Source organism: Nasonia vitripennis, chromosome 1 (genome assembly GCF_009193385.2).
Source record: "Nasonia vitripennis strain AsymCx chromosome 1, Nvit_psr_1.1, whole genome shotgun sequence".
Lineage (NCBI taxonomy): Eukaryota > Metazoa > Arthropoda > Insecta > Hymenoptera > Pteromalidae > Nasonia > Nasonia vitripennis.
Window position 1 is genome coordinate 36,902,264 of NC_045757.1, and position 23,147 is coordinate 36,925,410.

Sequence of the window (23,147 nt, forward strand, 5' to 3'; positions counted from 1 at the left end):
CGCATTTTTCAATCGAACTTCGACAATTATGAACGAATCCATCCTGGCAATAATCGAAAGCGCTTCCACCCAAACTTATTATCGTCGTCATCATGCATGCGAGTCGAGTAGACGAACAAGCTCCCTTTTTCGAACTCCTCCTCTTCACGAAGATTGAATAAGTTGAAATGAGCTCCGGCAGAGTGCAACCGACGTTCGACCTATATCTCGCCGAAATTCCTTATAATTCAGTTCAAAGAGATCTCTCGATTCCAAGCAGGGTCTATTAATTTTGTCAACGTCGTACGAGGAAGCTCGATCGATCGTTCACATCCGCGATGTTGTATTCACTCTCGCGTCTATTCTTTATCCGACGGCTTTCTCGGTAAATGATCGCACACAAGATTCTTATTATTTCCCAGGAGTGTCACCCTAATAATTCAGCGTATCTTTTAGCCGCAAGCTTCCCTTTCGAGAGAATCGATGCCACGCGTGAATTATGCAGCTGTAGAGGCAAGTTTTAATTGGATGGTAATAATTAAGCGGTTCGCGGGAGATGCAGCCGACTCGTAAGAATCGAGCGCAGTCCTGGTGACTATGCGATTAGTAGCCTTCGGTAAAAGTGAAAGGAATTATTGACGGGTGAGCGGGAAGGATGTTTTATGGATTAGGATATATTCGATGTTCGTGGGATCGCAGCACGTCTGGGTTCATTAAGGCGGAAGCTGCAGGGTATATTTACATCTTGATTTTGATTGGCAGATTGAACCGGGTTATTATTGTAATTCCATTAGCCGCTCGTTATATTAGCGCAATCGAATCCGGTTGCACCAGGCTCGCAGTAGCTTCCTATCAACACCAGGCGCGACGGAAGAATATTAGCGACTTCAAATAAACGAGTGTATTATATGAAGAAAAAGCAGGAGAGGAAAACTGAAATTCACACTGCAGCGCGAGATCGAAATTCTTCTAGCAGTCGTTCGCTGCAGCGCTGTTTCCACGCTGAGAGATATCAAGGAAATTGAAAATTATCGGAAAACTTTCTATGGATTATGCCTTTCCAACAACCTCCTTTTGTCGCAGCCGCCTGTCACTATCGCGTTCAAGGTGATAATCTTTGGCAACGTACGTAATAAGTTTAAGGTAAATAAACGGCGCGGGAGAAATTCTTCCTCGTGCTCTAAGGGACTGAATATCAGTCCGAACCAGAGGCTCTATTTCGCATGGTTCTTGGGGTTCACTTATCAGGCGTTCTCGATGCCTTGGCACGTTTTCTCGTTGATCTAGCCTACAGAGGCTTGAAAAGGACGGAAAAATACGCAAAAATAGGTAGGGCAGAAGTTCGGGCAGTTGTTGCTAAGGGGCGAAGCATCGGTGCGAACCGGAGGCTGGAAATCGGGTGTTTCTTGGGATTCACTTGTCGGGCGTTCTCTATGCCTTGGCACGTTTTCTCGTTTATCTAGCCTACAGAGGCTTAAAAAGGACGGAAAAATACGCAAAAATAGGTAGGCTAGAACTTCGGGCAGTTGCTACTAAGGGACGAAGCATCGGAGTTTTTTTTATTTAGCGGTTTTGAAATTGCGTGGATCAACGGTTTCACTTACAATTGGGAAAAATGTAACAAGCTTGGTTATACTTCATAAAAGTAGAAACGCAAAAATAAAATTTTCTTTGATAAAAAACAAATATATAAAAATGTTAAAATAACAAACTTTACTTCCAATATTTCTATTGTAACACTTTTAATCTAAAACGAATCTCACAAAAATAAACCCGTAAATTCAGTATCTACTAGCAACGCATCGAAATTCCAAGTACTGCATATAACCTTCACTGCAACACAGCAGCAGCAACAGCAACATCGCTTTAATCGGCCGCTATGAAAATCTCGCGTAAAACCGAGTCTACGCGCGCTTGCATCCATTACGACATTCCGATGCAGCGTCGACTCGGCAGTCCTGTCACGCGCCTTGCATGCTACGTATACCTCGCTGTCCGAGGCACTTCGATGGAGCTTTGGGATACACCGGCAGGCTCTGCAAATACATTGTGGCTTTGGTTGGACGTGAGCTGGAATTATACTCGATACTCCAATGCTCCAGTTGATAGAGTTGCTGAAGTTGAAAGTTTTGTTTTTCTCCGCTGTTGATTTTAGAAGGAAATCCATGTACGGGTGTGGGGGTGGGACAAAGCGTGTTCACCTAGGCAACTTGTTCCACTTCCGGGGGAGTACAATCAAGACACGTAAAGTTTGGCGGACTTCGAATAAAATGCATTAAAAGCACCTCTTTATTTATTGCTGCCCCCAACGCTATCGAACAGTCGGCTTTTAACGAGCGGTATCACAGTCTATATCTCGTAAAGCAAAAGGAACGGTCGCTTTCAAGTAGTTATATTATTCCTCGCGAGCGGAACTTTTCTCTTAGATAAATCGAAGAACTTGTAATTAATTTCATTACGAACTTTTCCAATCGTTAGCTTCGAGTAGTCATTGGAGGCTTTGATTGTTTTTCAAGTTCACAGGGTGCATGGGTATACAAAGAGGGGTCGCAACAGTATAACAGCCGCACTTGAAACTTTTTCAATTCATTCAAATTCGCGGAAAAAGGATGAGCCTCTTCTGAAAAACGCTGGAATAAGTTCCACAAATAGTAGATAAACAAAGATGATACTGCGGCAGGATGATACTGCGGCAGGATGATACTGGAGCAGGATGATACTGCGGCAGGTTGATTCTGCAGCACCGTGACGCGCATGCGTTATAATTTACATGCGTTGTAATTCACTTGCGTTAAAATTCTTTTCCTTCCTAATTCACGGTGAAGTAGGAAGAAAAAAAATTTCGGGTGTGCGGAGATTCGAACCGGGAACCCTTCGGTCGCCAGCCGAGCATCTTGCCGACTTACCCATCGGGAATTGTTAGGTGATTATCATCTCTATAAGCTTATCTACTACATGTGAATTTCAAATAGGTTTTTAATGACTCTAAGTATAAACAAAAAATAAATTTTTTTAAGATTATTTTGCGTGAGTGAAAAAAAAAATTGAAGTCAGCGGGATTTGAACTCGAGATTTTTCTATCTCGAGGCTGTCACCTAAGCGACTTACCCATTCTGACCTTCTGTTGGAAGTGCGCTACTTAAATCTTTTGTAGCCATCTTTTTCAGGTACAGAGTTTGTATTCGTAGAATACTTTTGCACATACTCTTTCCATTTAGAGGAGGAGGAGGATGACGAGGAATCTTTTTTCGTTTTATCCTCGTCTTTTGGGAGCCTCGTGTAGCCGGAGCTGCTTCGGTTTGAACTCATCTTGATCAAATGACTCGAATGAGCGATTACGCGAGTATTTATGTGTCGGACGAGATGTCAGCCCACTCCATTAACACATGATCCAAGTAATGCTCCCTCATAAGTTTGACGTTCTGTTGTGCACAGGTGGCTTTGTGCGCTCCATTATGATTCGTGCATATGGTGACTAATTTTGGATGATCAATGGATGGATAGCCGAAATCAGTGATATCGGTAACTTTAAAGTTGAAACGTTCGAGCCACTTCTTATTTAAATCACCAATGACGAAAATGTTGATAGCGTCCTTGAATGCGTCTCGAAGAATATTTCCTATTTCAGTATACTCGTGATCACCGGAGTCCCAGCTCAATCCATGATGATAAAGTTCGAGCCATAAATTCTCACGCTTATACTTCTGAGTTAATATGCACCAAGGAAATGGTTCCTTGAACAAGAGCACAATAGGCTCAGCGCTTTCCTCGAGAGGTAGTATAGCCAGCTCCTTCAAGACGAAGTCTTTTCCTGGTTTCTTAAAGCCCTGCATGTCCACTGCGTACTCCATCTTATATGAGTATCTTGATGTCACCGCTGACAGGGTTATACTGAACTATGCGATCGTGTAAGATCAAGCAATAAGCTGAGGTTCCAGCTGGGAAGTTGTCTCGAGATTCGAATTCAAGACGAACGTCAACTGGAGCATTTTTCAATGACTCGTTCTGCTTCGAACAGTCGATTACTATGAGTGGTAAGCGTGAAATAAAATCGTTCTTATTTACGACAGGCTCTGAAACTTTGTCGTAGTAGAGGCTCTGGAAATTCGCAAACATATCGTACAATACGGCATATTGATAACGGTTGATGTCCAAATTTAAGTTGCCGTATGGATAGTACTGCGAGTTAAGGAAAAGCTTGACGTTGCTTATATCGCAATGGTCGAATTGACTGGCATTCTGAGCTTGCTGATTCTTACGATTAGTTTGGAATCCTAAAATCACGAAGCGTGGTTTTTCCAACTGATTGGAAGTCTTGACAGTCCACACGTTTTTAGTCGAGGTTGGAAGAATCGGGTACTCGTATAGCTCCCAACTGCGGAAACTCATACTAATCGGACGGTTCTTTTCTATGTAATTTAGAAGTCGAATTTTATTAGTGTTGGATGCTACGACGTATGGCATGAGCCATTCAATTTTTGTCAATTCTAATTTATATTCCTCGAAGGTAGCGACACCATCCGCCAGGGTTGCTGTCTGAATAATTGCATTCAAATCGTTTCGAGACCTCGTTAGTACGAGCTCGTGTTTCACGTTGACTACGATCTTTCTGTAATCTTCGGCAAACCCGAATATCATACTCAGCGGTATGTTGACGTCGAAGTAGCCGGAGGCATTGGTCAGTGATTTAGTCTCTGCAATGTCTAACCAACCTGCGTTTTCCATTATTAAACTTTGACTGGGATTGTGTGAAATCCAGCCTTTCATGACTGTGGTCAAACCGACGTTTTTACACCTGTCGATTTCTACAGCATTCATTTCATATCTGATCTCTTCGAACATGTGGCAGATAGCATTGTTTACAAGCTTAGTACGTGCTAGAGCAGTACCATTTGGTTTCGTTAATTTACAGCAAATGTGCAGCGAACTACGAGACGGTAAAAGGCTCAAATCTTGATGTTGAATGGCGATGCGAATCTCGTCGCTGTTGTTGTACGATGAAACCGTGTAGGGTTGATGAGCGTGCAGCTCATAGTGTGCCAATGACTCATCAAAGCTTACTGGTGACTGTATGCTTAGAATCTCGTCCATTTTTCGTCAAGCAGCAGAATAGTATACAATTTATTTTCCACCAGGAGCGATGACTCGCAAATTTAGGCTTTTTAGGAACTGTATGTTTTGCCGTGTTAGTGCTTTGGCGTTTCGCCGACGACTGATAACTGTGCGACATGTCGGTTTGCTTATATAGCCTCTACCGACTTTGCTGTTATAAACTATTCCCATTATGTTGGTTTTAAATGCAATCGAATCGTAATAGTTTCGTTTTGAAAATTTACAAGATGTCCGTCTTGATCGACTATGCGAATTTGTAAGTGATCTATGCTCTTGACGGTGATCGGAAGGTAAATGACTTGCGACGGGACTTCGATGATCTTATATCCTGGCGGCACTGCGGGGAAAAATTCGTGAATAGTATGCGCTAACTGTCCATTTATATAGGCACCGCCAGTGATGTTGCATTCGATTCGCAGAGCATTAACTTTGAGAATAGCAACTGGCGAGTCAGAAGAATGCTTCATATTTTCTTGCAGAACGCGTCGAGTGAAGCCGAGTAAAGCACCAATCGAGTCTTGCGGTCTAAAATCAATCTTACGATCGCACTTTATAATACTCCGGAGCGTATTGTTGTTAGGTTGTATGCTAATCGAAATCCCTTTTTTACTCAAAGTTTCATGAAGATAACTATTGATATCTTGAATCTCGTAACTACCAGTAGGTAAGACAATTTCCTCCTTACCAACGTAAAATTTATTATTCCCTTTATCGATATTGGGTATCGAATTAAAAGTTAAGAGTTCAACCAATCCAAGAACGTATTGCTTATGCGGTGATAATTCGATGGGTGGAAAATACTGAGCTTCGAGTACCGATGAAGTACCGGAAAGAGTCAGAGTACATGAATTCTCCATGATCGTTAAATTGGAAATGAGTCAACTTGGACTTTTCGCATATTTATATAGTTCGAAGAGGAGTATGAAGCTTGTTGCTCAAAAATTTGAGACAGAGATGGCCACAGTTAAATGAATTATAGTCTTGATATCTTTCTGGGTTGTACTTGACTCCGTTAACGTTCAAGTACAGCATCAAGTCTGTAGGAGGCTGAAGATTGCCAAAACTATCAAAATAAACTACCGATTTTCCTCGTTTACGGTATGCCACCCAATGCGTTCCAGGACCACTGGCATCATCCAAGTTTACAACAGCTGATTCGTTGTAACGAGGACCGTCAACAGGCAAATCGTTTCTCATGAACACGCCGCGAAAATGCGGTATTTTTAAAATTTTGGCATACTTTACGAGGTCGGAGTCAGTAAGCGGTCTCCGTGGTAATCTTAGTTTCAGTAACGTTTTTTTTTTTTTTTAATTAATGTCTTGCCATGTGCTATGCGAAGACCCATTCCCGTTTTGTGAGGTTTCGTCCTTTTATGAAAATTCAAGATGTTTGGCTTTGCTGACATTCATTTTTGTTCAAGACCATTCCAATTGGGCTTCTATTGTATATTAAGTGTAAGCACACTTCTATACAAAGTTTCAACTCTCTATCTATCAGAGAAAGAGAGTTATGCACAAAAATGTGAATTTTGCTACCATCGCAGTCTCTGGTTTTACAAAATTTCCACATTTTTGGCTACGCTGAACTGAATTTTTGTTCAGGACCATTCAAAGTGGGTTTTTATTGTATATTAAGTGTAAGCACACTTCTATACAAAGTTTCAACTCTCTATCTATCAGAGAAAGAGAGTTATGCACAAAAATGTGAATTTTGCTACTATCGCAGTCTTTGATTTCACAAAATTTCCACATTTTTGGCTACGCTGAACTGAATTTTTGTTCAGGACCATTAAAAGTAGGTTTTTATTGTATGATGTATCAAAACACACTTTCATACAAAGTTTTAAATCTCTATCTATCTTAGATAAAGAGTTATGAGCAAAAGTGTACATTTGATACCATCGAAACCCCTGATTTTGGGTACGCTGAACTAAGTTTTTGTCCAGGACCATTCAAAGTGTGTTTTATTGTATGTTATATCAAAACACACACACACACACACACACACACACACTTTCATCTCTTACTGTAATTCATGATAGAACTACTTATAATTACAACTCTAACCTATCAACAATACATTTATTGTCTTTCTCTCTTTCTCTTTCTCTCTCTTTCTCTTTCTCGTTAAATTCCCTAACAATAAAAGCTACAGAAAACAAAGACAGGGAAGAGGGGAAAAGAATTTTTTTTTGCTTATAGATGTTCCTGCATTAAATATTATTGGGGCTCTGAAAAGAGCCGATGCATTTCGACTACGTTAAAAAATATCTGCTCGTAATAGAGGTTTCCTCAATAGTTTGTTCTACGTTAGAATATCGACTCTTGTCGATATCAAAGATTGTTTGGGAAACAAAAAAAATAAAAGTTATAATAGCCCTAAAAAAAAAAGGGCTTTCATCTCGCAAGAGACCGCGACAGCTTCGCGTTCGAATAAGCTGCCGCGGGTCAACAAAATAGCTTGTTCCCCACGTAGCAACAAAATTATATGCCGCCGCCGCCTCTGCAGGTCGTAATCGTCAGCCTCGGATATTCTCTTCTTCATGCCCCTGGCCGATGGATACTTCTGTCGTCTTCGTAGGCCTTCGATGAAAAACTTCGTCCTCGTCGTCGTCGTCGTCGTCGTCGGCCTTGGATGTGCAGCACCGGTCCTCTTCTTTGTGTGTTAAAGTAGTCGTAGGCCTTGGTTATGCTGCGGTCTTCTTCGAGCAGCCGTTGTCGTCTGTACTGTTCAGACGTTTATTGTTCTAAGAACGATTTTCAACTAATGTTTAAAGCGCGGATGAGGATGCCCTTATAGACTTCGCGAGAGCCACAGCGAGCCAACCGGCGGCGACTCCCTCCACTCACTCGCCCGGCGGCGAGAGCGCTGAGTGGGGGAACTTTTTTCGCGCTGCCCATAAAAGAGCGGCGGTTTCGCGCGAACGCATCAGTTGTTATTCGACACTTCTACTATTCTCAAGATGAGAGTCTATAGAAGAAGAGAAGTTCCAGAAGAGTTTCTGCGCTTGGCTGAGGAGGATTTGGAAATCCTCTACGGGGAGATGGAAGCGTTCCCGCTCGAAGATCTCGAAGAGATCGAGTCTTTATTACCGGCTTGGATGAATTCGCCGACTCCGCCGCCAACACCGCCTATGATGGACATCAGCAGCAGTTCTGAAGACATGGACGCCACATTGCCGATGGAGGAGAATTCATCTCCATCACCTTCGGTGTCCTCAACGCAGTCGGCGAAATTTTCACCAATGTCGACTAGCTCGCAAGAGGCTGAACCGGCCGGTTCGCCAATGATTCTCTACAATCCGTTATTGAGGCGCTACGTGGTTGTAGAGAATCCAGTCATCTTGCGCTGTCCCGAGCAGCTACAGCGAAGCCCTAACACCGAGCCGGAGGTCATCGACATCACGTCATCATCGGAGGATTCACCAGTTGTGCTGGCCATTTTTTCTCCAGAGGTCAAAATCCTCTGCGAGTTAAAGAAGTCTCGGCGACCTCCGAAAGGCGGTGACAGCGACGATGAGTCGCCAGTAGCGCGAAAACGACTATATACTATAGTCCAATACTAACCTTAAAGAATAGTTCTTTTCAGAACTTTCTAGATGATGATGAGTAAGAGAGAGATCGAGTGATTTTTTTTTAAATCATCTCTCCTTACTGAAATGTTTTCTTTCAGCGATAAGTCCCCTAACCTTAAAGAATAGTTCTTTCCAGAACTTTCTAAATGATAAGTAAGAGAGATCGAGTGGTTTTAAAATCATCTCTCCTTACTGAAATTTTTTTTTTTTTAGCGATAAGTTCCTTAACCTCAAAGACAAATGTCAATAGTTCTTTCTACAACTTTCTTAAAAAAAAATCTCGGATGAGTAAGACAGATTTTGAGTCTTTACTACAATTATTCTTTTAATGAATCGCGCCATGTAAAGTTTTATAATTAAAAAGTTCTTTAGCGTTATTTAAACTTTCTTTTTAAAAAGTAATATACCCTGATATTGTAAGGCCGCTGAGAACGTGTTAGATATTCGAAAAATTTTTTCAGCTATGTTTTTGAAAGTAAAAAAAAAAAAACTTATGAGACCGAGAGGAGGGGGAATCAGTTACCCCCTCCATGATCATGACAGCATATAGCGTGTTCTTATAAGTATAAAAGGGAGGATAGTTGGCATCATAAGTCATTCTGGTTCACTCGCTCTAGCAAGTAACAAGTAAACCATGCATTCAAGAAATATGTTGCGCTTTCCTGAAGAAGAAGATTCTTCACCGCCTGGTTCACCAACTTGGCAGGCGGTGTATTATTTTTCGCCAACCTCACCGTCCTGGCATCAAGACGCTTCGCCTCCTCAATCGACGGCTTCTCCAGACCAACGGGAATACGTTCTAAACCCGTTCTACAATCCAGCGTTGATGGAAGCGTATTATAATCCATCGTTCGTCGAGACAGAAGTCGTCGAGGTCAGCTCATCTCCCGAAGTGGAAATTTTAAAAACTCCGGAGAAGATGACACCAGAGTTGGTGGACCTAGTCTCGCCTCCTCAATCAACAACGAAGAGGAAGCTTGAAGATGACGGCGAGAACAGCACGCCAGAGCGTCGACCTGTGAGGAGGCGCTTATCATTTAGTAGCGATGACGACGACGATCACCAAATCGTCTAGTCATTTGCGAAAGTGAACCCGAGCAATGATTTAAACAGCTCTTTTAAGAGCTAACACAATCAGCCCTTTTCAGGGCTACCAATATTTTTAAACGTGGACTATTTGTTTGAACCATCTTTTTTTTTCGGATCAATAATTTTATTACATATACAAGCTATATATATATATTTTGAGAGCCATTATAGCGCAATTGGTAAGACGTCTGACTCTCAGGGCACCTAACAATTCCCGATGGGTAAGTCGGCAAGATGCTCGGCTGGCGACCGAAGGGTTCCCGGTTCGAATCTCCGCACACCCGAAATTTTTTCTTCCTACTTCACCGTGAATTAGGAAGGAAAAGAATTTTAACGCACGTGAATTACAACGCATGTAAATTATTACGCATGCGCGTCACGGTGCTGCAGAATCAACCTGCCGCAGTATCATCCTGCTCCAGTATCATCCTGCCGCAGTATCATCTTTGTTTATCTACTACAAATGCCTCGCGGAACGCCAAAAAATAATGCGCACAGAGAGTATAGAACATTCGATTCCGCGGATCCCATCGAACCAACGTCATCGCCGTATAGTCAATATGCATCGGCGTTTTAAAACCGTAAGCGTACGAGTCCCGTACATTTACCAATGCAAATGTGCTATCGAAGGGAATTCGCAGCGCGTATGTGCATAGAGAGAGAGAGAGAGAGAGAGAGAGAGAGAGAGAGAGAGAGAGTAGTAGGCCAGAAGCGATGCGGCCGGATTCGACAGAGTCCATTGACGCATGACATGTTTGCGCTCTCGAGACTTGACTACAGTAATGAGCGGTATGTATAGGGCTATCGCGCGATTGATCCGCGAGCAAATGAAGCGCAAAACTTCGCGTCAGAAAGAGAGCGCGATACGTCGCACGCGGGGCGTGAGATTTCCCGATGTAAAATTAATGAAACGGCGAGTGGGGCTCTTCGTTAGCGCGCCGTTTTTCGCAGCGATAAATTCATAACGTTCGGATATGTGATCTGAATTATTATTGGCAGATGTAGTTGATTAAGCATATATCGGCGCTTTTGGCTCAGTGGGCGTTTTAATGCAGGTGAAGAGAATCACGAGCACGCAGTGGTAGACTGAGTCAGTTTTATAACCTCTTTGTGATTTATCGCCAAGTCGGAACGTTAACGGAATATCGATATTCTATATGTGATTTCGCGTTAAATATTTACCCAAGGGTATCGCCGACCGTTGATTTACCGGAAAAAATGTATCTCCCAGTTTAAAAATACGATTTATTACCCACAAGCAACCGCGTAAAAGTAAATCCTCCAAATAATGCGCCACTAAGAGCCTCTTCTAAAATTGACAGGAAAAATTTGAATTTAAAATTCAGGAGCTGTCTTTCTCTTCCACAGCGCTCGATTGCGCAACAAGGCGATCGATTGCGCAACGAAGTGCCGGTCGAAAACGGTCCACTGTGCCATCCGGCGCATATTTCTCTCTCATACACACACGAGGGGTTGAGCCTTACTTTGAATTCCATGTCGCTCTGCCGATGCAGCAGCCATTGTCAAAAGTGGGTCGTATTATCCTAATCGGGCCGATTTTACATCGGCTTCTGCTCGTCGATCCGAATTTCCAGAGCGGCGCATTGCCATGGCAACAGGTAGCGGTTCTTTGCTGCGCGGCTTCTTCCTTTTTCACGAGCTTGCCAACTGCACTAAGCCGTATATTTTGCCCTTATTAAAACGTGCCTTCCGTGGATTCTTGAGGGGGAGGGAGAATTTTTATTAAAATTGTAATAAGTGTATCGGATATTCCGATATTATAACTTCGCGATGAAGTTGGGCGAGTTTAATCCACTCTTCGATCTGGTGCTCGGGAAACTGTATTAATAAAGCGTTATACTCTGATAAGAGTCGAGAAAACATTGACTTGCATGAAAATGTAAAAGCTGATAAACTCGGACTCTTGAAAAATCGCGAGGCGGACCGGATTACCGGAGGTATACATTTCATGTCAGTGGAGCAGGTATCCGGTATAGTCAGACATTCCTGGCGTGCGCTGGATCTCCAGGTAGTATTACAACTCGAAACTGAGCATGACGTAATGCGTTACAGCCATTGTTTGTTCCTGTCTCTACAGTTACATAATCATCTTCGGATAATGAAATAAACTCTTGGAAGATTCATTTTCATTTCGTAATTAGATTCGGCAGTGTACACAAAGTTGCGAATTCTACTTCGAATGCAATCGTGCATAAATTCTAAGCACACAGACGTTGAAACTACAACGAACCGTGCCGTCATACTTTATTGAACGCCAGTACAGTGGAGAGTAAAACCACTTGAAATCTAAACTAATAACGGCAAATATTCATTCCGAATTCAAGTATTAAACGTTCTCGCTCGAGAACATTATTCGAACGGCGCTGTAGAGTGAAGACTCGTTATTCAAGCGAGAAGCCGCGAACTTCCGCAGAATAAGCCCCTCCGGATAAAAGCATCGGAAAAACAGTCGCGCAAGGAAAACACAAAACTCTTTTCCGTATCTCTCGGCTGACTAACTTTTGAGCTTCTTATACGCGAAACCCTTTCCAAAGCTGCCTCCACTTTGTTTGCTTATCTACATCTGCTTTCGTGTATCTCTTTCGCTTTTTATACGCGAGTTTTATCTTTTTCGTCGGCTTCATATTTTCTCGTAACATTTTTGTATTGTTTCTTCTCTCGTGTTCAAATATTTAGAAAAAATAAAATAAAAAACGAGAATAAAAGTATAAGATTACTGAAACAAAGTCCTAAAAAAAGACGGAATTACGTATGTGCGTGCGACTACTCCTGTCCTCGTTTCTCTCCCCCACGGATATCCATCTCCTCTACACTTCCATATCCCGTGCGCAGCGCACAGCCCCGCTTCCTTCCCTCTCGCTCCTTTTCGCGCTAGGGCATCAACTCCGCGCGCCGCCGCTGAATTACGCGTTCTGAATTATTCGCGCGGCTCTCGGTAAATACTCGCGCGCGCGTGCGGATACACTAAATCACGAGGGAGGCGACTTTCGCTGGGGCGCATTAATGAAGCCTCCGAGTGTACAAATGTATACCTATACATAGAGTTGCAGACGGATGTGCTGTCGTAATCTGGCCGGGATTTTTTCCCGGCGAAGTGGAGGTGAAAAATTTCAGGAAACCCGTGATTTCGAGAAAGCTATTGCTTCGCAGCGGTGCAGCGTTTGATGAATAACGAATCTCGCACGATGTTATAGCGTAATCAACGTCTTGGGTCTTGTGGTAGGTATATGAGGATAATAATCTGCTTGTCGGGAAACAATTTGCGGCCCGCGCCTTGACGTCGATCTTATTCTGTTGCAAAGCCACTTACTGGCTTTTGAAATTAAAATTATCATCATCGTACCATAAGATAATTCGATTCACACTGCAGCGGTGGACCTATCAATATTTCACCAGCAAAGCGACTTATTCACGCGACGTCTAAAAATAGCACACTGCGACACACATACGCTGTGTCGAGCTGCGTATCTTCGCTCGTCTGGGTCATGATCGTTCAACGACACATATACCCCTGCCGTATACAGTGTTGTACGCGTGTGTCCATCAGACAATGCCGTTCATCACGCCCGAAGACGTCTTGGAATACGTAAATACATTAGGACTGATTACCGACGGACAATGTAGCCTTCCTCGCATTAGCATATAAATGAAACGTTAAATGCCGCTCGCTCTCTATAGTCCGTCCTACGCGGCTCATCGGCCTCGCTCGAATTCGCAGCCCCCCTGTCGTCGGCTGTGTCTTCCGTTTTACCGGTTGTCGCTGTCAGGACGCTATCGAGCCTGATATCGGATTCGCTCTGCTATAGAAAATTGTATGGGGCCGTTCGCGATTTCCGTCTTAATTCAGCTAAGAGGTTTGCTATGAACGTACATACAACAACAAATTTAGGAACTATTTTTTTACTGATTTCTTAATAACTAGTTTGAACATTTATGTAAAAAAGGAAGGAGCTTCTCTTATTAAATTTTGGAATTGATGCCTTAGGAGACGAGGGTATTTGCCCGCGTGATAAGGCGAGATGAGGTTCATAAACTTGCTCGCGATTGTTACGGCTGATACTTTGCTATAATTATATGGAGCGAAGATAATGCAGTGTATACGTCACACAATATATTTTTCATTAAGGTTCGCGTGACATTCAAGATTATCTGATATGCGAGAAGGGTGTCACTATACAGAATTTGCACTTCAGTGCACTCGTGATGTACTCACAATTCCAATTAAATCTAACAAATGCTCTGAAATTCGATTCTTAAGACATCATTAAAAAATAATAATTTATTCTTTATAAAACGATTATCACTTCTAACTGGTGAAACGCAACATTGGCAATATCAGGAATCTACGCATTCAAACAAAAGGACTCGTATATCAGTGCATTAGAGCGACCGCAAACTTGCGCAAACATATTCGCCAAACAATCGGCAAATACAGGCCATGACGTGCGAAGTACGCGTTCGAGAGCCTAATTCCCGAAACAGTTTCATTGCGGTGGCAGCGGTAGGAGGATTCGACAAACATACAAAACTGTGCAGTTGGGGATTCTCTCTCTGGAGCTCCGATTTCTATCACGAATCTCATTTTACCGTCGAGAAATTTTGACGATATGCGCGACGCAGCTCATTGTTGAGTCATGTTGAGTAATTGATGGTTTCATCGTCAAATAAACGCTTCGATACTGTAGTTTCATTTGAAGAAAAGTTTGGCCGATTCTTATTTTAATTGAGGAGCTGATTTTGTTTATTTTACTAGATAATTCTATTATAGAATTTTTATAGTTTGTATATTTTCATACTAATTCATACTAATGTTTGAAATTTAAATTATAATAATAAACGACTGGCACAACTGATTTAATATGTAATATTTATTTAAAATTTTTATCCTTATTTCTTCGATCATTTATTTCGATTATTGTGGAAAATTTTCGGTAAAAGATATGCAACGCATACAAGCTGCAATCGTTTCCCTATATCCAGTCATCCATTGATGAATCGATCAATAATCTACATTTCTGCAACTGCGTCTGAATAATTGTTTAATCAACGTGACTAACGATGTCATTACTACCGCAATCAAAAGAAAATAATTATATTATAGAATAATATCGAAAAATGTAATCCCCAGAACAAAGCGCAAAAATAAAACGTTGGCAAAAGAGGAAAAATTCCCTCACAATCATGACCTACATATCCTTCACGAAAATTTCATTTTCGTACGTCTTGAAAAATGGTGAGAATTAATACTTACCGTACCGTTCTGTATTCAGATGCTCATTGTCTCTCTCAGCGAGCGTAGCAATTTTTCCTCTCCTCGAAGACGTGCCTCAAAGAACTTTCCTTCTCGAGAGAACACATGGCTCGAAAATTTTTCTGCTCGTGATATCCGAACGAGGCCCATTTGCCAAGCTGTCATTGCCGGCTCCTAAGCTCTCTGTACGAAGACTAATTCGTCATCTTAATTAGCGAACGTTTGCCAGTTCCAGGGATTATCAGGCCTTTTGCTGGCTACTCGGACTTAGCCGTGCTAATCTGAGCCTTAACGGCTGATTGTGTTTTACTTGAGAAAAGAGGTTTCTCCAAGAGGTCGAGTGTTTTTCTTTCGATCTGCGCGGATTCATCTTCAGCAGACTAGAATTTCCAGCGAAGAAATGGAATGTACTTTATTGTAAATTATGCGCTGAAATATAATGCGCATCGTCATAATACATTTCGAGTTAAGTCGACGGCTCGTAATAAGCCAATTATTTCGCGAATATCACGTGAAATCTCTGTAAAGGTATATTATATAGAAGCTTCAAACGTGCCGCCCGCTTAATCGTGTAAGACAAGTTGACGCACCCAATTAAGTGAGTTCTTGCGTGTAATAGAATATTGGAGAACTTTATAACTGTAACACCGCACGGTTATATGAAAATGTTTTTCACTCTTAGAAAAAATTTACAATATAATCTACATATTACACGAGAGTTCCGAAGCATCTCAAACCCTCGTCAACTCGACAAATAATTCTGTAAACGCAGCTCGTTAGCAAACATCGGTCTCGAAGTCTCTGAAAAGTCACTGAAAACACAATGACCGATGTACAAATACAATGGAGCTCGAAAAAAGTAACGAGCGCGCAAAACTCAAATCGTGGCTTATCGCCTCGAAAATGAATAAATCATCTCTCTCGACTCTCGTTTTCCGAGGAGTCGCCTCGGAGAAGGATCGTATCTCAAAGCGTTTCATTATCGAGAGTGGAAGCTCTCGGAGCCGAGTTCATTGAGCCCCAGCTCTCGGCACTGTCGTCTCTTAACCTCGAATTGGCGACGCCCAGGTATATAGAATATTAGCGAAGCTCAGCAGTTTCATAAAGACGAATCGATATATCTCAGCCTGTGCGGATGCTGCGCATAATAGCCCTAACTTGTCGAGTGTATACCTTCGGAGATTAGAGGCCCGAGGTATCTCAAACTTTTTGCTTCTGCTGCTTTTTTTCTTGACCTGCGGTAAATAACGGGCTACTACATCGCTTCTTTCCCGCTTCTTACTTCGGTTTATGTTATTATTTTTTTTCTGTAGACAAGCCCAGCTCCGGCTTATCGATATTCATAATACCGTTGGGTGCATTAATCATGCGGGGTAAGTGGATTTGCGAATCAAGGAATATTATAAGGGTCCGCTGAGCAGAAGGATGTAGGAGTTATGTTCTCCTGATCGAGAGCTTTGCGTAGGATGATTATTCATGGGCTTTCCGTTTCGAACCGCCGCAACAGAGAAATCTCATTGTCATATTCGAATTCAACGAGACCGTTAAAAACGAATCTCCGAGCTTTTAACCTACTAAACAGCTTCGGCAGATGATCGATGAAGCTTTAGAAAGCAGACTAAGAAATGGGTATTATTTATCAATCTTCATACGAAGAGTAGAGCAAAAAGTCAATGCCCTTCCTTGAAATGCTGCAGCCGAGTTCGGGCTGTAAGAAAACTCGCGCGGGGCGATTTGCAAATGCGCAGGCAGGAAAATAAAGGACAACGAGGGCAAATGCTCTTTTCTTACGCTGTCGTGGAAGTGCCACTCAGGATGAAACTTCTGGGCCATGCGGAATCGCTCGATGTGAAAAATTGTATCTCGCTGGCTTTTAGCTTCAAGCTCGCGCGAATCCTTTTGTTTCTGTGCATTTGAAATCATTTATCATCGTTCTTTAGTAATAGCATCGGAGTAAAAAACAAAGCATCAGCGAGCGCTTCAAAGTTTACATGCCAAAACTAACTCGATTTCGCGCTAGTGCCGAAACGAAAAGCCGACGCGCGAATTTTCTATCTCTTATCCGCGAGAAAGTTACGAGAGCCATAAGAGGCGAGCAATAACTTTGAGAGGAGCCGAGTGTGGCAGCGAGTCGCGTCCGACGAGTATTACACTTATTCACACGCGTCTTAAACGTCGCGCGAGCTTGTCCCGGGTAAGTATCCCTTTACCTCCGCATTTCAAATAACTTTCTGTCAGTTTCAGCGAAAGTTCCGGCTCTTTTTGCCACGAAGAAATTGCCGAGGATAAGTTTCAAGACAACCAGTTATAACGTTCGATTTGAGAAACAATCGTTCGAGGGAATATTGAGGTCAAGGAAACGAATGGAAATTTGATGGACAGCTTTGGAATAGGAAATTATTCGATCGATTCTTCCGAACGTTTTAATTTCATTCATTCTTGTAACAATCTTGTTAGAACGAATTCTAGCGTTGAATTAACCAATAAAAATACCCGAGGACAAACCTGAGCAGCGCAATCTTTAAACCGTCAATAAAATTTCAATAAATCGCACATCTCCCCGAGCCAGACCCGCGCCTCAGTCGATTGAGCCTCCGGCGGAATTAACGGAAATCCTCGGCAGTCGGTGCGGCAGATTTGCCTCTATGCGCACGTAATTGTGTGAGAACGACTATATGATTTCTGCGCGAAATTTCGCGTGAATATGCATACGTAGAGCACATTGACGACCAAGCGAGAAGTTTCTCGTTCTGGTGGTGTGTGAATATATTATCGAAATTGCGAAGTTTCGAGTATGTCGCGAGGATTGTGGGCTAAAAGATGGCTCGATAGGATATGATGTCAAAGATTGTCTTATAATATTGTTTACAATGATTGTACCATAACTAGAATTTAGCGACTATTAAAAAAACTTGCGTTTCAAAGAAGCTACTACGGTATCCAGGCATTTATCCGACTCAGGAAATGGACTTTTTTACTTACAAACGAATTTCTTCGCAAAAATTTATGCGGAAGCTCGAGGTAATACCCCCTACAAAGTGTGAGAGGGAGCGTAAGAAATAGAAAGAAAATAATTCGACGCGCCAAGCATTCGAAGAATCCTGGATGGAAAAATTTAATCTTCCACTTTCTTTCGCAGCACGTCTTCCGACTCGAAAGAAGAAAGCGACAAAACAGTATAATTTATCATAATCCACGCGATTCCTCGCGAGACTCGTCCCTGATAGAAAATCGAGGCTTTATTTTTAATTAAACCTGGGAACCGGCGCGTCTCCAAACAATAATGTACGTAGCACCACGCGGACGCGCGGTTGGCCCGATCGCCGATTTGCATTGAAATTAACGAATTAAATTCGCGCTGGTTCTTGCATAAGTTGCCGCACTTTACGGCTTGTCGATACTGCGTTGCGGGCTTCGAAATTGCTTCTGTAGCGTGGACTTGTCAATTTTATAAATGCGGTGCGCTGTCGGATGATTTAGAATGCGAGAAACTGAGTAATGGAAAGCCTATGCAGATGAAAATGTGAAGTGAAAAAGTAGCGCAATTTTGGCTTTGTGACGTTCTTTTTCACGGCGGATTCATAATTATCCTGATACATCGCTTTGATCGAGCCATAAATCTGATTTTCCCAGAAAAATGGGTGATATTTTTCACGATTAAACCGGGTACAAAAAGATTGGCGAAGAAAAAGCATTTACTCGTGGGACATTAAAAAGACAAAAAACTGACCTTTTCTGCAATGAGTTTCTGTGTGTCAAGAAAATACCGAGTGCACATAGCGACCCCTTGCTCATAAAAACAAAAGGACTTGTCTAGGGTATATACGTCCAGCTGACGCGCCGTTAATATCGATAAACGACGTAGCGCAGAAATACGAGTTGCGACTGTATATGATGAGGTTTACAGACGACTTTGCGTTTGTTATTTTTTCAGCCGATAGCGGATTTATTTTAAGACAAAATCAATGCATGAGATTCAGAAACTCTACATTTTCGCAATTTGCATGTTTTTTGACCAACCTTTGATATATATATATATATATATATATTAGTATTCGCTCCTTATATTTCCATCGCCTCATGTATTCTTTAATTCAAGCTTCGAGCTTGAGCTCGACATTGACATGCACCAGCGAATAATTCAGTGCCGCCGTCAATTTCAACTCGAATTTCTAACACAGAACAGTCTCACGCCTCAATCAAGGGGTTTTTCAGTCTGAGCAAAGCAGGAGTGCGCAGGAGTCAAGCATCTCGCAATCTCTTACAAGACAGACAAAGAGGAGCCTTCAAACGGGCATTAATATGTTGGCCTCGATTATTTCCGCTGCTACTCGTAGTTCTATCATCGATTCCCGTTAATAGTATTCCGTTGTCTCACCGGTAGCGGGGAGCAGCCCCCCAATTAGAAGGCGCTTAATTAGCAGCTTAGTAGAAAAGTTTGCCATTCGGTGCAGTGACTTCTTATAGCTTGTTGCAAGGGATACACGTGTTGCTATCGTTACCATAATTTGCTTTTTTATCGGCAAAGCTATTAATAGCAAAAAATCGCAGGAAATTAATCTTTTTAACGCGTGCAAAAAGAATGCCATTTTTGGCGCCTTTAGACAGCCAATAGCGGCGTATCTATCTAAGTTCTCAACTATAATTGCACACACGTAAGTTTACGTTTATAAATTTTGTTTGTAATAAATTTCATATTTACCTTGCTTTAGCTTTTCCTCTTACTCCGAAGGGGTTTTTAAATCAAATGAAGTTACTGTTTGTTCCTAGCTGCAAACTTTTCTCAATATAACCGGTTGCTTATTCCTCCCTTTTTAAACTCCCGTCATTATATGATAAAATAAATATTTTTTGAACCATACTGTTGATCTAGTTAATATCTGTTTTTCTAATTGTATGTTGGCCCGCTCTACTTGTAATGTCTATATAGCATTATATTCGACAGCTACAAAGAACAGTATTGTGTGCGGCTTTAGGAAAATTACGTCAGTAGATCTTAGTCTGCATCCTGCAGCGGTTATGATAAAATATTTATGATCAGAATTTCCTAATGAAAACGTTTTGAAGATTTTGAAGACTGCATGGTCGCATTTGGCACGCTACTGCAAACGATATCTAAAAAAAAATGCGTGATTCTAAAACAAGTACAAACTCATCCTTCGATAATTAACCACATGTAAGTGACATAAAAAATTGTAACTATCCGGCTGTAAGTCATTTATCGATCGCATATATCATCGAGAGCAGGGGAAAATAAATGAAAATATGCATTTCATCTGTGTTATTTTTAAAATAACTGAATACACTTCTACGCATATGAAAATTCTACCCCTCGTTCCATAATAATAACATGCATGCAAAGATAACAAGACCGCAACACAATCCCCGCGCGCCTTTCTCATATTATATAAACTCTAACTAACCTAAAACTTGCAGGTCACGTAGACCTACCCACTCTTGTCTCTATGAATCCAATGAAAGACTCTCTCATCACTGAAGCAGCTGCAAGATGATCGAGTTTTCTATTGTATTCCGCAAAACGCGGGCGCGTTTTCACACCATGCTGAGTAGATTTGGACCGTGAAGCAGTATCTCCCACAGGAGAAAGGACATACTCCCTCATCTTGAGATGGATGCACTTACTCGGTTCTCGGCGAATTGCGAGCGACATTTTAATTTGGAAAATAGTTTTGGCACTCATTAATTTCACTACGCATGGAAGAGTATCATGGTATATGGAAAATAGCGATGAATTTGAATATTTTAATGAGGTATAAAATGCATTATTTATTAATGAGGTTCTGCGAACGTTCACCGAGAGTAATTTTCAAAAAAGTTCTCATCTTTCCTACCCTCGTTGCACCAATTCAGAAAAAAGAATTTATTTTTATCAATAATCACTTGCGTTTTCTACGAATATATATATATATATATATATATATATATATATATATATATATATATATAAACATCTCTCAATATCTATAATAAAATCCGCAAAAAGGTTCGTATAATATTTACGCCTTTATGCAAGCAATTTTCGATAAAATCAATAAAAAAGAATCGTCTAATGAACGGCGCCATCATACCGCTAGGAAAAAAACTCCGCAATCCAGTTCAATCAATGATCCCCGGCAATCGAACATTATTCAGTTACGACTCGGTCAGTTTTTTTCCACAGCGAACGCGAATGGACCCCCGTCGAATATTCATTGGAAGAGTAAAGAGGAGAGTCGACTTGTTTGTCCCGATGCTGCACTACAGCTCGCACTAAGAGCAACGCAGCGATTCAGCATTGATCCAGAGACGTCGTTTATTAATTCAAGCTTCATTTTCAGTGAAATGCTTTCGTCGAGGAGGCAAACGAACGCCTTAAGCGCACGAAGATTCTAATTACGAATTTACTTGCGTCGATCTCAGGCTTTAAGCATTGTTAGTAGCGCGTGTGCGGAAGTTTGTAGAAAGAGAGGGAGTTTTATGAAAAGTGTGTTAAAAGCTTTTGACGATTATTATCTTGAGTTTTTCAAGAAACTCAATTTTATATTTCGATTTATTATGTTATACAATAATAAACGACTCACCGAAACAATTAATCGATTCAACTGATCCAAGTGTGTCAGGGACAAAGAGCAAGTTGATTAATGCCGCGACGTATAACGTGTAGATGTTGGCTTTGGGTAACTGCTTTAGAATCCGTCTCAACGATCGTCAAAGGGAACTACTTCCCTCCGTTGAAACTCGCACGGCGACATACGATATCAACCATTTCAGTCGGCTCGAACATTTCCAATCGATATTTCTGTAAGAATAATGTTCAACATTTTTTAAAATCTTAAAACTTACGCGCTATTATTTGAAGATGTACCGTATAATCCAAGTTTGAATAGGAAAGTCGATATCACGCGAATAAAATAAAACAATATTTCGCTACATCTCCCCGCAGACTATATTATAACACAGCACTAACGAAGTAAACTACATTCGTGTTTACCATCTGTTACAACTCCAGAGCTGTAACAGGCTAACTGGCACACAACAGTCTATAAGTGAATTACTACTCGCCTCAAACTCTAGACCGACGCCGTCGACGTCATCTTGACGAAAAGTCTGTCAACAATTTGATTTAAACTATTCGAATACACCGCCTGATGAATGTCTTCGCGTCTCTCGCCGCTCCAAACACACAGCGTGCTACCCGGAATTCCGCATGTGAAACTTGAATTAAGCTTGTGATTAGCCGACCTGGCTCATCAATTACGCCTCGGACGTATCATTTCGGTGGCCCAGATAGCGGCTTTGAATTTCGACGACCTTCGAAATTATAGGATAGCATTCTTTTCGCCGAGGTAGCATCAAACGCCGGTTTTCGCTTCTAATCTCGGTGTCATTAAAATGCCGTTCATTTTACCGTAAAATTTCGTGTCGCAATCCACTGTCGCACCTCCTCTCGTAAAAGGAACACCTCGAATTTTATCGTTCATTCCGCGCGCACTCGAGGAACTATAACGCGCCTGCATCGCGCGCGATAAATAAAACGGCACGGAAGAACTCGCACCGCGCGTCCCATGTACTTTACGGCCGAGAAAACGTGAGAATTGATCCCCCGGGAGAGTACGGCTTTCTCACACGGGGGCGTTTCGAACTCTTTTTTTCGGCGGCCCTCGATAATCAAGGTCAGCGCACCACGGGATCTTCTTTCCTTGCCGCGGATGTGAATAATGGAGATTCACATTAGGCGAGTCGTAAAAATAAGCGAGGCATAGGGGCGTTATTTTTTCCCGCTAAATTCGTAATCGACTTTTCGAGTGCTCCCGGACAGCTGACGGGGGTCCCGCTGGATTTTTCATCAGCGAATCGCTCCTTGTTTTTTAATGCTTGAATCGCTGATGCTTTGTTGTTGTTCCGGACGTAACCGAGGGCTGCTAGGGATAACAGCAAGTGCGACTTATTTATTCTTTATCAATAATATATTCTACCTATTAGTAGTTTTAGCGAACGTTTCTCCGTCACTTGGCTCTCATATGCGCGAATCGACAAGGCGATTCGTGGCTTCAGGCCAATGCGGTTAGGAGTGATTTTATAATCATTCCTAGACTGCCAGGAGGAGCAAAAGCCCTCTA

The 23,147-nt window shown here is 41.9% G+C and overlaps 1 protein-coding gene across 1 annotated transcript; it reads right to left on the minus strand.

Annotated features, from left to right (window-relative positions):
• Positions 1-3,831: 3,831 nt before the first annotated feature.
• LOC116415782 lies at positions 3,832-5,070 on the minus strand. Its single transcript, XM_031920983.1, has one exon. The coding sequence runs from the start codon at positions 5,068-5,070 to the stop codon at positions 3,832-3,834; it is 1,239 nt and encodes a 412-aa protein (XP_031776843.1).
• Between the last annotated feature and the right edge of the window lie 18,077 nt (positions 5,071-23,147).

Coding starts and splice junctions, on each gene's coding strand:
- LOC116415782 (XM_031920983.1), bottom strand. CDS start 5,070: ATGGACGAGATTCTAAGCATACAGTCACCAGTAAGCTTTGATGAGTCA.